The sequence below is a fragment of the Culex quinquefasciatus genome, chromosome 3 (assembly GCF_015732765.1).
Source record: "Culex quinquefasciatus strain JHB chromosome 3, VPISU_Cqui_1.0_pri_paternal, whole genome shotgun sequence".
NCBI classification, from domain to species: Eukaryota; Metazoa; Arthropoda; class Insecta; order Diptera; family Culicidae; genus Culex; species Culex quinquefasciatus.
Window position 1 is genome coordinate 49,451,081 of NC_051863.1, and position 15,490 is coordinate 49,466,570.

General features: G+C 30.6%; 1 protein-coding gene across 1 annotated transcript in view; it reads left to right on the top strand.

Moving 5' to 3' along the window:
* Positions 1–509: 509 nt before the first annotated feature.
* Positions 510–15,490, top strand: part of LOC6050129 (putative uncharacterized protein DDB_G0286901) — a 194,498-nt gene continuing 179,517 nt past the window's right edge. Inside the window, exon 1 of the mRNA XM_038260785.1 lies at positions 510–731. Within this exon, the coding sequence (XP_038116713.1) occupies positions 510–731 (222 nt within the window). The remainder of the gene's footprint in view (positions 732–15,490) is intronic.

The following is a 15,490-nucleotide window of genomic DNA, read 5'->3' on the forward strand; positions in this document are numbered from 1 at the left end:
TTAGGCTCTTACCCTAATCCAAGGTTTAAAATCCAATATCGAGTTTTGAGTATTTTGACGTTTAGACCACTTTTCTAAAAAACAGTTCTAGCAAATGATTTTTGATTTTTTTTTTTAGGACAGATATACCATTCTGCATTTTTGTGAGTCTTTTTATTACATCTTAGACTATTTCCTTAAAAAAAATTGAACGAAAAAAATCGTTTTAAATTACAAAATACAAAAATACCTATGTAAATAACTTACGCTGGAGCTGAAATTGCTCTATTGTCCCTGAGAACTTCTCTAATTAATGTTCATCATTTCTGCTCTTCTCTCCTTCACAGAAAACAAAACCGTCACTCGTCTGTGGAAGTGACCCCCTAGTTCAGTCGCCAGTCCTCCCCGGGGAACAACCCCCGGGAACCAGCGTGCCACGGTGGCCACCGGTCGGACACTCCAGCCCAGCCCAAGCCGGCGTTAAGGGCGCAGTGTGGTGATCGTCGTCGCCGTCGTCGTTAATGTGGGAAATGTTGGATCTGGACCTAGACTGTGGCCAGGACGAGTGCGGCGGCCCGGGACCACCTCCGGAGTTTCTGATTCCTCCGCCGCCGCGGCCTCCCTTCCTGGCGGAACTGGCCAACTGCAACGAGGACGGGGCGGGCGGGGCGGTCGCGGCGATGCTCGGAGGTCCGGGGGCCGGTCCGTTCGGGGCGATCGCCGACGGGGCGGCCATGTGCGAGGCGATACCGGTGAGTATTTTTTTTTTTTGATAGACTTAAAGCAACATTTGAATTCAACGAAATCCAGAATCACAAATGTTGACACTGTGCCAACATTCCCGCCCAAAAAGCTCTACAAATCGTTTTATGCACCACCATTCCGGGAATGGCCGCACACGGTCATCTCTGTTGCATCCCACAGCTAAACGCGCTAGGTTGGCCATTGCAGTGTGCAAATGTGCCCTGGAACTGTTACGATTATTGCCGATCCCTTAACGACCACCACGCGCGCGTTGGCAAGAGTTGGCCGTCCTGATCCGTTCTTCCTTTGGTGTCCAATACGTGACCCGGGTCATTTCCTCAAAATGGCACCCGCACTGCACAGCTGGCTTCAAAAGTTGCCATGGCCGACGAGAGCACGAAGGATGGCGTCATAATTATTTTATTACACTTTTTTGGAGACACATTTTGCAAAAACAAACAAAAAAGAAATCCAAAAATTATCGGTCACTCGAATTGTCCAACGTTTGACCCAAATTACGCCCGCCCTCCCACCCCCTCTTCAAAATGACCTTGTTGGCCGAATCTTGTGCGGGCTTGGGCAGAAAACAAAGAGTGCGAACCAAAACTTGAAAGCTTTCCATTTTTGCCGTCCAGAGCCTTTAAAAGCCGGAAAAGGCTCACTCTCTCGCCACTTGGAGATTTGCTGGGGCGAGCGAAATGCTGCGATTTGAGGCCATTATCATCGCCCACTTTCGGGAGTTTTTCGTTCAGTTATATTTTTTTTGTGAAAATTTCTGTCCCTCGCACTAACGCAGAGAGAGTGTTGTTTTCACCAGTTGCAGGATTGTGATGGGCGAAAAAAAAGGGAAAATGCTCCGAACACCCATTATCGGAACAACCCATTCACGGTCGATCGGAGCGATGCGGCCGTCTGGTTTGGTGACATTGTTACTACATCGTCCAAATATTTAAAAAACTAAAAACTAAAAACTAAAAACTAAAAACTAAAAACTAAAAACTAAAAACTAAAAACTAAAAACTAAAAACTAAAAACTAAAAACTAAAAACTAAAAACTAAAAACTAAAAACTAAAAACTAAAAACTAAAAACTAAAAACTAAAAACTAAAAACTAAAAACTAAAAACTAAAAACTAAAAACTAAAAACTAAAAACTAAAACTAAAAACTAAAAACTAAAAACTAAAAACTAAAAACTAAAAACTAAAAACTAAAAACTAAAACTAAAAACTAAAAACTAAAAACTAAAAACTAAAAACTAAAACTAAAAACTAAAAACTAAAACTAAAAACTAAAAACTAAAAACTAAAACTAAAAACTAAAAACTAAAAACTAAAAACTAAAACTAAAAACTAAAAACTAAAAACTAAAAACTAAAAACTAAAAACTAAAAACTAAAACTAAAAACTAAAAACTAAAAACTAAAAACTAAAACTAAAACTAAAAACTAAAAACTAAAACTAAAAACTAAAACTAAAAACTAAAAACTAAAACTAAAAACTAAAAACTAAAAACTAAAAACTAAAAACTAAAACTAAAAACTAAAACTAAAACTAAAACTAAAAACTAAAAACTAAAAACTAAAAACTAAAAACTAAAAACTAAAAACTAAAAACTAAAAACTAAAAACTAAAAACTAAAACTAAAACTAAAAACTAAAAACTAAAACTAAAAACTAAAAACTAAAAACTAAAAACTAAAAACTAAAAACTTAAAACTAAAAACTAAAAACTAAAAACTAAAAACTAAAACTAAAACTAAAAACTAAAAACTAAAAACTAAAACTAAAAACTAAAACTAAAAACTAAAAACTAAAACTAAAAACTAAAAACTAAAAACTAAAAACTAAAAACTAAAACTAAAAACTAAAAACTAAAAACTAAAAACTAAAAACTAAAAACTAAAAACTAAAACTAAAAACTAAAAACTAAAACTAAAAACTAAAAACTAAAAACTAAAAACTAAAAACTAAAAACTAAAAACTAAAACTAAAAACTAAAAACTAAAAACTAAAAACTAAAAACTAAAACTAAAAACTAAAAACTAAAACTAAAACTAAAAACTAAAAACTAAAAACTAAAACTAAAAACTAAAAACTAAAAACTAAAAACTAAAAACTAAAAACTAAAAACTAAAAACTAAAAACTAAAAACTAAAAACTAAAAACTAAAAACTAAAAACTAAAAACTAAAAACTAAAAACTAAAAACTAAAAACTAAAAACTAAAAACTAAAAACTAAAAACTAAAAACTAAAAACTAAAAACTAAAAACTAAAACTAAAACTAAAAACTAAAACTAAAAACTAAAAACTAAAACTAAAAACTAAAACTAAAACTAAAACTAAAAACTAAAAACTAAAAACTAAAAACTAAAAACTAAAAACTAAAAACTAAAAAAAAACTAAAAACTAAAACTAAAAACTAAAAACTAAAAACTAAAAACTAAAAACTAAAAACTAAAAACTAAAACTAAAAACTAAAAACTAAAAACTAAAAACTAAAAACTAAAAACTAAAACTAAAAACTAAAAACTAAAACTAAAAACTAAAACTAAAAACTAAAAACTAAAAACTAAAAACTAAAAACTAAAAACTAAAAACTAAAACTAAAACTAAAAACTAAAAACTAAAAACTAAAAACTAAAAAAACTAAAAACTAAAACTAAAAACTAAAAACTAAAAACTAAAAACTAAAAACTAAAAACTAAAAACTAAAAACTAAAAACTAAAAACTAAAAACTAAAAACTAAAAACTAAAAACTAAAAACTAAAAACTAAAACTAAAAACTAAAACTAAAAACTAAAAACTAAAAACTAAAAACTAAAAACTAAAAACTAAAAACTAAAAACTAAAAACTAAAACTTAAAACTAAAAACTAAAAACTAAAAACTAAAACTAAAAACTAAAAACTAAAACTAAAAACTAAAAACTAAAACTAAAACTAAAAACTAAAACTAAAAACTAAAAACTAAAAACTAAAACTAAAAACTAAAAACTAAAAACTAAAAACTAAAAACTAAAAACTAAAAACTAAAACTAAAAACTAAAAACTAAAAACTAAAAACTAAAAACTAAAAACTAAAAACTAAAAACTAAAAACTAAAAACTAAAACTAAAAACTAAAACTAAAAACTAAAAACTAAAACTAAAAACTAAAAACTAAAAACTAAAAACTAAAAACTAAAAACTAAAAACTAAAAACTAAAAACTAAAAACTAAAAACTAAAAACTAAAAACTAAAAACTAAAAACTAAAAACTAAAAACTAAAAACTAAAAACTAAAAACTAAAAACTAAAAACTAAAAACTAAAACTAAAAACTAAAAACTAAAAACTAAAAACTAAAAACTAAAAACTAAAAACTAAAAACTAAAAACTAAAAACTAAAAACTAAAAACTAAAAACTAAAAACTAAAAACTAAAAACTAAAAACTAAAAACCAAAAACTAAAAACTAAAGACTAAAAACTAAAAGACAAAAGACAAAAGACAAAAGACAAAAGACAAAAGACAAAAGACAAAAGACAAAAGAGCAGTTCTCTAGGATTTCGGTCATTCGATTTTTTTTGTATTTTTTAATCCGACTGAAACTTTTTTGGTGCCTTCGGTATGCCAAAGAAGCATTTGCATCATAGTTTGTCCATATATTTTCCATACAAATTTGGCAGCGTCCATACAAAAATGATGAAAAATTCAAAATCTGTATCTTTTGAAGGAATTTTGATCGATTTGGTGTCTCGGCAAAGTTGTAGGATGGATACTACACTGGAAAAAATAATACACGGTAAAAAATTTGGTGATTTTTTTATTTAACTTTGTCACTAAAACTTGATTTAAAAAACACTATTTTTAATTTTTTTTTTTTGATATGTTTAAGAGGACATAAAATGCCAACTTTTCAGAAATTTCTGGTTGTGCAAAAATCATTGACCGAGTTATGAATTTTAATCAATACTGATTTTTCAAAAATCGAAATTTTGCTCGTAAAATTTTCAACTTCATTTTCGATGTAAAATTTGCAAAAGTATTTACAGAAATTTTGATAGTGCACCGTTTTCAAGTTAAAGCCATATTTAAGTGACTTTTTGAAAATAGTCGCAGTTTTCATTTTTAAAATTAGTGCACATGTTTGCCCAGTTTTGAAAAAATATTTGAAAAGCTGAGTTCTATATTTTGCTTATTCGGACTTTGTAGATACGACCTTTAGTTGCTGAGATATTGCAATGCAAAGGTTTAAAAACAGGAAAATTTATGTTTTCTAAGTTTTACCCAAACAACCCACCATTTTCAATCTTCAATATCTTAGCAACTATTGGTCCGATTTTCAATGTTAATATATGAAACAATTGTGAAATTTTTCGATCTTTTCGAAAAAAATATTTTCAAAATTTTCAAATCAAGACTAACATTTCAAAAAGGCCAAACATTCAATATTACGCCCTTTTAAAATGTTAGTCTTGATTTGAAAATTCCGAAAATATTTTTTTCGAAAAGATCGGAAAACTTCACAATTGTTTCATACATTTACATTGAAAATCGGACCATTAATTGCTGAGATATTGACGATAAAAAATGGTGGGTTGTTTGGGTGAAACTTAGAAAACATCAATTTTCCTGTTTTTAAACCTTTGCATTGCAATATCTCAGCAACTAAAGGTTGTATCAACAAAGTCAGAATAAGCAAAATTTAGAGAATTTTCTCAGCTTTTCAAAAATATTTTTTTCAAAACTGGGCAAACATGTGCACTTATTTAAAAAAATGAAAAACTGCGACTATTTTCAAAAAAGTCACTTAAATATGGCTATAACTTGAAAACGGTGCACTTTATCAAAATTTCTGTAAAGTACTTTTTTATTGCAAATTTGATTTTACATCGAAAAATGAAGTTGAAAAATTTTTACGAGCAAAATTTCGATTTTTTGAAAAAATCAGTATTGATTAAAAAATTCATAACTCGGTCAATGATTTTTTGCACAACCTGGAAATTTCTGAAAAGTTTGCATTTTATGTCCTCTAAAACATATCAAAAAATAAAAAAAATTAAAAATAGTGTTTTTTTGTAAATCAAGTTTTAGTGATAAAAAGTTAAATAAAAAAATCACCAAATTTTTTTTACCGTGTATTATTTTTTTCCAGTGTAGTCCGTATCCATACCTATAACTTTGCCGAAGACACCAAATCGATCAAAAAATTCCTTCAAAAGATACAGATTTTTGAATTTTCATACATCATTTTTGTATGGACAGCTGCCAAATTTGTATGGAAAATTATATGGACAAACTAATGATGCAAAATGGCTTCTTTGGGCATATCGAAGGCACCAAAAAAGTTTCAGTCGGATTAAAAAATACAAAAATTAAAATTGAAGAAAAAAGACCGATTTCGTAGAGAATTGACAAAAGACAAAAAGACAAAAAGACAAAAGACAAAAGACAAAAGACAAAAGACAAAAGACAAAAGACAAAAGACAAAAGACAAAAGACAAAAGACAAAAGACAAAAGACAAAAGACAAAAGACAAAAGACAAAAGACAAAAGACAAAAGACAAAAGACAAAAGACAAAAGACAAAAGACAAAAGACAAAAGACAAAAGACAAAAGACAAAAGACAAAAGACAAAAGACAAAAGACAAAAGACAAAAGACAAAAGACAAAAGACAAAAGACAAAAGACAAAAGACAAAAGACAAAAGACAAAAGACAAAAGACAAAAGACAAAAGACAAAAGACAAAAGACAAAAGACAAAAGACAAAAGACAAAAGACAAAAGACAAAAGACAAAAGACAAAAGACAAAAGACAAAAGACAAAAGACAAAAGACAGGACAAAAGACAAAAGACAAAAGACAAAAGACAAAAGACAAAAGACAAAAGACAAAAGACAAAAGACAAAAGACAAAAGACAAAAGACAAAAGACAAAAGACAAAAGACAAAAGACAAAAGACAAAAGACAAAAGACAAAAGACAAAAGACAAAAGACAAAAGACAAAAGACAAAAGACAAAGACAAAAGACAAAAGACAAAAGACAAAGACAAAAGACAAAAGACAAAAGACAAAAGACAAAAGACAAAAGACAAAAGACAAAAGACAAAAGACAAAAGACAAAAGACAAAAGACAAAAGACAAAAGACAAAAGACAAAAGACAAAAGACAAAAAGACAAAAGACAAAAGACAAAAGACAAAAGACAAAAGACAAAAGACAAAAGACAAAAGACAAAAGACAAAAGACAAAAGACAAAAGACAAAAGACAAAAGACAAAAGACAAAAGACAAAAGACAAAAGACAAAAGACAAAAGACAAAAGACAAAAGACAAAAGACAAAAGACAAAAGACAAAAGACAAAAGACAAAAGACAAAAGACAAAAGACAAAAGACAAAAGACAAAAGACAAAAGACAAAAGACAAAAGACAAAAGACAAAAGACAAAAGACAAAAGACAAAAGACAAAAGACAAAAGACAAAAGACAAAAGACAAAAGACAAAAGACAAAAGACAAAAGACAAAAGACAAAAGACAAAAGACAAAAGACAAAAGACAAAAGACAAAAGACAAAAGACAAAAGACAAAAGACAAAAGACAAAAGACAAAAGACAAAAGACAAGAAACAAGTCTTAATGAGTAAAAACTTTCTATAAATGTATTACACTTATCATAACAAGATCTGTAAATCTAATCCAGTTGACGGTCCCTCAAAATTTCACCACAAAAACGGCCATCGGAAGTGTGTGCGCCCCGCGCTCGTCTGGTGGATCGCGGAAGCTTTTTCCATCGCGATGTGCCCTGAAAACACAAAACAAAACACCAGCAACAAAAAAAAAAATCCCTCGAACCAGTTTTGGCTGCTGCCCGGCTCGGAATCCATTAACTGCACTATAAATGTCGAATAAAATTAAGTTTTATTCGTGTGCCAAGGCTCCGGGACGGCAAGGACGCTTTTCACCACTTTTTATGACGTGGGGGGTTGTGTTTTCCCCCAGTTTTTTTTTTCGATGCTTTCTCTCTCCTTTTTTTTGCGAGTGGGAAAATCGAACCGCTTTTTTTTTGCTCTTCTCTGTCCCAACACTGATTTTTCCAACCCAACGAGCGCGAAAAGCGTCCTCAAACATCGTGCTTTTTATCGACTTGCTGCGCCGCGAGTGTTGCTCGTTTAGTGTGCGATATTCAGCGACTGTCGGTGGGCGGGTAGTAAGCTTGCCGACTTTACTGTTGCTGCTCACTTTGTTAGCTCTTTATTTTAGCTGGCTGGCTGGTTGGGGGGAAAAGGAACGATTTCGACGCGTCTTTTCGTCCTCGAGTGCTGAGCATATATTCGACAAGGAAAGGTGTTGAAACAGGCAAACTCTTGTGCACCTGGATTATTGGCGGGGAACTCACGGATTGTGAATGTCGACAGCTTGACTTGTGGTTTTCACACAAATTAAATTATTTAACTGTGAAATGTGGAAAAATCTACTTGATTTGAAAGAAATTAAATTTCTATGGTAGTTTATGTTCTGTCATTGAAAATTGGCAATCAATACGAAGTGATTTGTAAACAACTTTAAAGTAAATTTTAGAGCTTTACAATATTTTCCATATTGATCAATTATGGTCATAGCTTCTGCAAAAAAAATATTTTTTACAAAAAAATAAACTCTGCTTTTTATTTGCAACGATGGTATTTATCATAACATGAACAAAAAAGCAGAAATTTTGAAATTTTGATTTCAATGTTTTCTAATTTGTCTGAAGCTTTTTGGGGGGTATCCCTATGACCAATGAAGGCATTCTGTTTTAACAGAACACAGTTTTAACAGCTTTCCTTACAGAAATGGATTGTAAATATTCAAAAATCTGTATCATTTGAAGGGATTATCTGATCGATTTGGTGTCTTCAGCAAAGTTGCAGGTAATACTGAGATCAATTTACAACAAACAAAAGTTTCTTTTCATTTTATAAAAAAAATACTAATTTAGTTTTTCACACAATTTTCAATAAAAAACGGAAAAGAATAAGGCCGTTGCAAATATTTTTCAATGTTCATGTCGCCCCTTCCTCAAAATTGGTCCGAATAATCAGGGGGCAATTTTTTTTCAATATAACATCAAAATGTAAATGGAAATAGAAGTCTAAACAACTGAGAACAATCTTAAATGCCTTTTTCTGCATTGATTTTCATATTTTGAATTGTTGGGCTCGTTTAAAAATATTTTGAACTTTTTATGATATTACAATGTACAGCACCGCAAAAACTGTTTTTTCTCGCAAAAATAATTTTCGTCAATACTTAGAAATATTGGAAATTGATGATTGCTGAACAACTGGACAGGTGTTTTCATTCAAATGTTGATATCATGGCCTGTAATTTCAATTTTGTAATTTTTCATTTTTTTGCGCCCCCCCCCCTCCCCCTCCCCCCCCCCTTGACTTTAATCAGATTCGAGGGACATAAACTTCAAAAAATATATATAACAAATCATCTTCATACAAGTCCATAATCTCCCCGAGATACCCTTAAGATATGCTATGCTCGATATTATTGTTTTTAAAATTTGTTTTTTTCAAAAGGTTGGAAAATTTTACAAGCATTCCATTTTTAAAATTGGGAATTTGACCGATAATTGCCAAGCTATCGTAACTCTCAGAAAAAATATTTTTTGACAAATTCAATTCTTTGCGATGTTATATCTCAGCAACTATTTGTGGGATTTTCGAAGTTCAAAAATTATTTTTTTAAACAGATAATTTGAAAATTCTTAAAAAATATGTTTAAAAATATTTGAAAATTTACTTTGTTTTTCTTGAAATTAAACCTCATAAGGCTCTACCTTTGAAGTATTACATTAAATCGAAAAAAAAATTAAGTAATTTTCGACTTGTTTGCAGATTTTTATTTCCAAAATGAATTCTGTTTTATTTGAGGTCACATTCAATATTTTTGAAAAATCTTAAAATTAAAAATATCATACCATTATGAAATTTGTCCATACTAAGAGCTGCTTTTTTTTTCTTTTAATTTCAGCTGACCATTTCTATATAGTTTTATTAAAATTTTATTCAGCCAAATTGAAAAAAAAATACAAATGAAATCAATTCTCACATTTCGGACAAAATTGCTTGTTGTTATCTGAGTACAAATTTGATTTAAGATTAAAAAAAAAAAAATCGTCGACTTCTATAACAATTCACAAATTTTTTTTTTTGCAATTCCGTCGTGAAACTACTTACTTTATCTGTCATTATTGAACGACGAAAAAGCCTACTTTTCTGATTCAAAAAATGCTGAAATGGGTGCTGAAAAGTTGAACTTTTCAGCACCTGTTTCGAAAAGTAACACTTTTCAACATTTTTTTTGATTTAAACGATTTATTGACAAAATACATGAAAATTTGACATAAAATTTCACTCAATGGGTGTTTTTTCGGAATTGCAAAAAATGTTGTTTGGAACTCGTTGCAAAACTTGATTTTTTCAGCACTCGTCGTATTTATCCAACTCGGTGAACCTCGTGCTGAAAAAATCCTCTTTTTGCAACTTGTTGCATAAACTACTATTTTAGACCTGGAAAACATGTTTCCATCAATTTCTAATCCTCAAAAAGCATTGGAAAGAAGAACTCTATCAGTTTTTTGCAAATTCGTGGTTTGGAAGTTTGACATGTTTTATGTGACTTTGCCAATATTTTTAAAAATTTCATTTCTTCCAAAAGGTTAACTTTGGCTGTGTTTTTAACTAACATAAATAAGTGTGCTGTTATTTTTGTAATGCCCCAGACTATGAGCCTTTTTGAAAATTTTGATTGATAAAAGTATCATTCTACAGAAAAAAATTGAAAAAAGCAATGAAGAAAATAAAATAAAAAGGGTGATGATAGTAGGTGGTAAAATTGGCTAAATAGTTTATCTCTGGACAAAATAAAGTCAAAATTAATGCTTCAAAAAATATCTTTGAATTCATGAGAATGTGTTGTTTTCGTCGAGAAAAAAAAACATTGAAAATTTCATTATTAAAAAAAAATTAATTAATAAATTATTAAGAGAAGAAAGACCAAAACATTAAATGAAATTTCTCTTTAGATTTTCTTAACTTTAAAAGAAATAGACTGGCTTCCCAATGTTGTAATTTTTCTATTTTAACTGAGAAAAATAAAATAAAATTATGCATCGAACAAAAACTTTTCTCAATTTAGAAGATTGATATGATTCTTCAAAACTGGTTACTGGTTACTGGTGGAGATTCTAAAAGAAAATTCTCGTGAACAACTATTCCTGAGCAAGATTCTTCTCGCAAACTTTTCATAATCTTTTTTCAGATTCACAACTTTAATTAAACTTGTCACACGAACAAAGCGAGCGAGCAAACTCTGAGGCACTTCGCTAATAAAGTGGCCAACTTATTCAAATGAGCACAATTTATGGCCCACCATCGCTGCCGCGCCGCTCCGGTGTAAGAAAAGTTTTCCGATAAAAAGAAAGGAGACACCTCTCCCTTTTCCATAAGAAAACTCGACCGTCCACGTGCGACAACTAGCCCTTTCCCACGTGCAGCAGCACAGGTGGCCCGGAAGATGCTTCGTGGCGCGCTTCCAGATAAAACTTTGTCCCAAAAGTGATTTTTCACACTTTGTCCGACTTTTTCTGCGCCCCCCTCAGAGCGACAGCCAGCTGGCGGAGAAATCAAGACCAGAAAAAAAACTTGCTTTAATTAAAAGATATCCTTTTTCTTGCTCAGTTTTCCTTCTTCATTGGATTTTCAAAGAGGAGGGGTTAAAACGGGACTGACCCCCACAATTTTTCGAATCAAGAAAGGAATTTTTATTTACTTTTGCAGGCTGGGGGGACGATTGGCAAGTTTCGCCAAATTCCTCCTTCGACTTGGCTGAGCTGGCCAGTTTCTGCGAAAGTGAAAACGAGAAAGTTAGGGAAAAAAATGTCAAATAGAGCGAAACGATTCGGGGCGAAACTTTTTCCATCACATTTTCCTCGATATCGCGAGTTGGTCGTTGTCTTCGTTGATTTGGCGGGCGGAGGGTTTTTCACCACTTTGCTGGACGCCAGGGCAATCTGGAATGTAGGCCAGAAAGGTTTATTTGACAGTGAGGCTCGAGAGCATGGTGTGAGCCAATTGAATTTTTAAAGAAACGTTACTTAATCCACCTTTAGGTAGTTGGTGCCTTCCTCGCATTCTTAAAGTAAATATACTATATTTCATGAATAAATGAAAGTTGCTGGTATTTAAAATTGAGGTGAAAAGTCATCGATTGTGATTGGACACTCAATATTATTTTAACTGAATAAATGTACATGCACAGCAAATAAAGTAGTAATCCAGCTGCGTGTAAAAGGCTTGGGTGTAAAATAAATTTTGCATTTTCTAATGAAATTCTGTGTAATATTACACCCTGAAATATGTAGCCCATCAGTATGGGAAACCTACTTGACCGAAATGTCAAGCTCACATATGCATTTATCCTTTCCATTTTTCATCGGTCTGATGGCCGAGCGGGGTAAGGCGCCAGCCCTTACTGATGGTGCTGGGTTTGAATCCCGTCGGTTGCAACTTTTTTTTGTGTTTGCAAAAATTGTGCATGCATTGTGTAATATTAAGTGTTTATTTTGACGAAGGTGATGTGCATGCTTTTGCATGCGATTTTACCATCGGATTTTTTGCTGTGTGGAAGAGAAAATCTGAATAAATTATAAATAATAATAAAAAAAAGTTAATATACTACACAGCCTTAAAAAAGTTATTTTTTTTATCAAAATATCTGAGATCCGGCCTCAAAAAAGTGTAAAAATAACACTTAAGTGATCATAACTTTTGATGGGGTTGTCAGACCTTCAATCTTTTGAACGCGATGGAAAGGTCTTTCAAATACCTTACAAAAAATATATAGCATGGCGGGTTTTCTTACTAAAACCACCCTTTTTACAAACTTCCGAAGTTTAGCTAATTTTTTTTTTTGCATAACTTTACTTTTCTTTTCTAAACTTCTACTTTTCTAAACTTCATAATATTTACCCTCTACAACCTAACCCCGACGGGCTTCGATCAAAAAAATCGTCAAAAATCAATTTTCCAACCGATTTTTTATCTTTAAAAAGCATTGGAAAGAAGCACTCTTAAAATTTTAGAAAAATTCAGGGTTGGAAGTTTAACTTGTTTTATGTGACTTTGCCAATGTTTTAAAAAATGTCATTGTTTTAGGGGTCAACTTTGGCAGTGTTTTTTACTAACATTTCCTATATTTTCAATAAAAAGAAGTATGCAGTAATTTTTGTAGTGTCCCAGACTATGCCTCTACGCATTTTTTTTGCAATTTAAATGATGATGGTGCCATTCTGTAGCAAAAAATGTGAAAAACATGCAAAAAATTGAAAAAGTGACTGTAAAAACGTGACAAAATTAGATAGGCAAAATGTAATTATATTAGGTGGTAGAATAGGACAAATATTACAAAAAAAAAAAAACAAACATAAACTAAACAAGATAAATGCAAATTAAAATACTAAACATAAAACAAGAAAAGTAAAGTTTTTCGTAGAACAAAAGTTGCTCAAAATGACCTCCTGAACACGGGAAAAATAAATATTTTCGAAAAAAAAATATTTGGGCAGTAGAGGGTTAACAAGGGTTTTGTGGGACCCCAAGACGAATCGAATGAGACCAAAATGGTTCAAATCGGTTCAGCCAGTCCGGAGATAATCGTGTTCATATTTTTCGGTGCACGGACTTACAGACATATACACGCCTAGACATTTGTTCAGAATTTGATTCTGAGTCGATAGGTAAACGTGAAGGTTAGGGTGCCCAGAAAAAAATGACCCCCTGCTCCGCAAGCGTAAAACGGTTTTTTGGGTTATTTCAAGCATCTGTGTAAATTTTGAGCGACATTGGATGAGATTAACCCATTGATACCCGAGCCTAAAGTTGGCGAAAAAAATGTTTTTCATACAAAAAATACTTTTTTAAATCGCTAATAACTTTTCAGGATCAAGTTTTACAGTTTTGGTATGTTCTACAAAGTTGTAGACCAGGGGTGTCCAACCTTTTGGCCTTCCGGGCCAGATATGATTTTTCTGAAACAGTGACGGGCCGGAACTAATGTTTAATAATGTTTTTCATTATTTTTTTCATTACGGTTGTTTCAAGTAAACAAATAAATAAACTAGTGTTGCAAATATGATTTATATATCTTGATTTTAAGAAAGAAAAACAAAGATAACATTTCTTAGATGTGTTTTTTGATTTATTTTTAATTTGTTTTGGTTTAAATTAAATTATAATTGTTTTTGTCAATTGAAGTTAAATACCCTGATATCATTAACTAAAAATAAATAAATTGCAAGCTATTTTAAAGTTCGAAAAAACAACGAGGCAAGATAAAATTTATTGAAAAGAAATTTGGACTCAAATCTTCTTTACGCAAATAAAAACAATGTTTGCTTTGTTGTTGTTGTTTTTTGCTCTATGATTTCTTGACTTATTTAAAAAAAAAATTATAAATATTTGCAGCAATTTTTTTTAATATGATTAATTTGCCTTTTAAAGCTTTTTTCAACCAAAACCTTATGTTTGAAAGTTGTTCTGAAAAAAATACAGTATTTTAGCTTATTCGTCAATAAAAAACTTATTTTGATCAAAATCCTCAAAAAAGTTACAATTAAATTAGAAGTGAAAACAGCAAAAACTTTAAAAAGAAACTTTGTTTTTTTTGCAATCTTTTTGCAAAGATGATACGATTTAAATTCGAACATAAAGAACGTTTAAATGTAAAATAAAATCATTAAAAAAAATAAAAGACAAAATCCAAACAAAACGTTAAATTAGCAACATTTTATGTCAAATATTTCATCTAAATATTTGTTTTAAACAATATTTTTTTAAATTTATTGAGTATTTCATGAACAGCAACGAAGGATGTTGTTGTCTTCTTATTCCAAAATTGTCAAACTTACGGACCCAATCCTGCAACAACGGGATTGTAAAATTAGTGAAACTTTGTTGTAAATTACTTTGTGGACAGTATTTTAGGGGAAGAATCAAAAAATATTTCGATAGTACCCGTAGTTTTGAAGATACTAAAATGCCTGCAACAAAAATCTGGATGCAAAAGTTCTGGTTGCTGTGCACCGTTAAGGGCCGTTCATAGAACTATTTTGAAAGTCGGTCGCGGGCCGGATAAAATGGCTTCACGGGCCGGATCCGGCCCGCGGGCCGGACGTTGGGCAGGCCTGAGTTAAATAAACATAAATAGTTTGCATGAACTCTTCAAAAAAATAGCATAAAAAAGTAGTTATACATTTTAAACGTTAAAATAAAACATTCAATAAAAAAATTTCTATGCAAAATGCTAAAAGCAGAACTCAATATGTGGTTTGAACATGCAAATTAATTTCATACACGTTAAAAATATACATTCTTTTGGTAACGAAACGGTTTTAACGGAAATTAATCACATGTTTTTTTTTTCTTTAAAAGCACTAAAACCGAAAACCCCGATAAGGAAGTTAAATTGGAAATTAGTTCTCCATAAAATTGCAACGTTTTAAGATTTAACATTTTTATTTTTTTATTTTTTAAACATCACATCGCATTGTACCACAATACTTGATAATACTTGGTGTAATAGTTCTTCTGTTAAATTGCAAGCCTTGGTCTAAAAAAAAAGGCAAGTAATTTTTCATGCAAAAATTTCAATTGTGTCGAAATTGTAGTTATAGGAACTTTTGAAAAAAATATATGTATTATTATTTATGTTATTATTACTCAGAGTAAAATTTGTAATT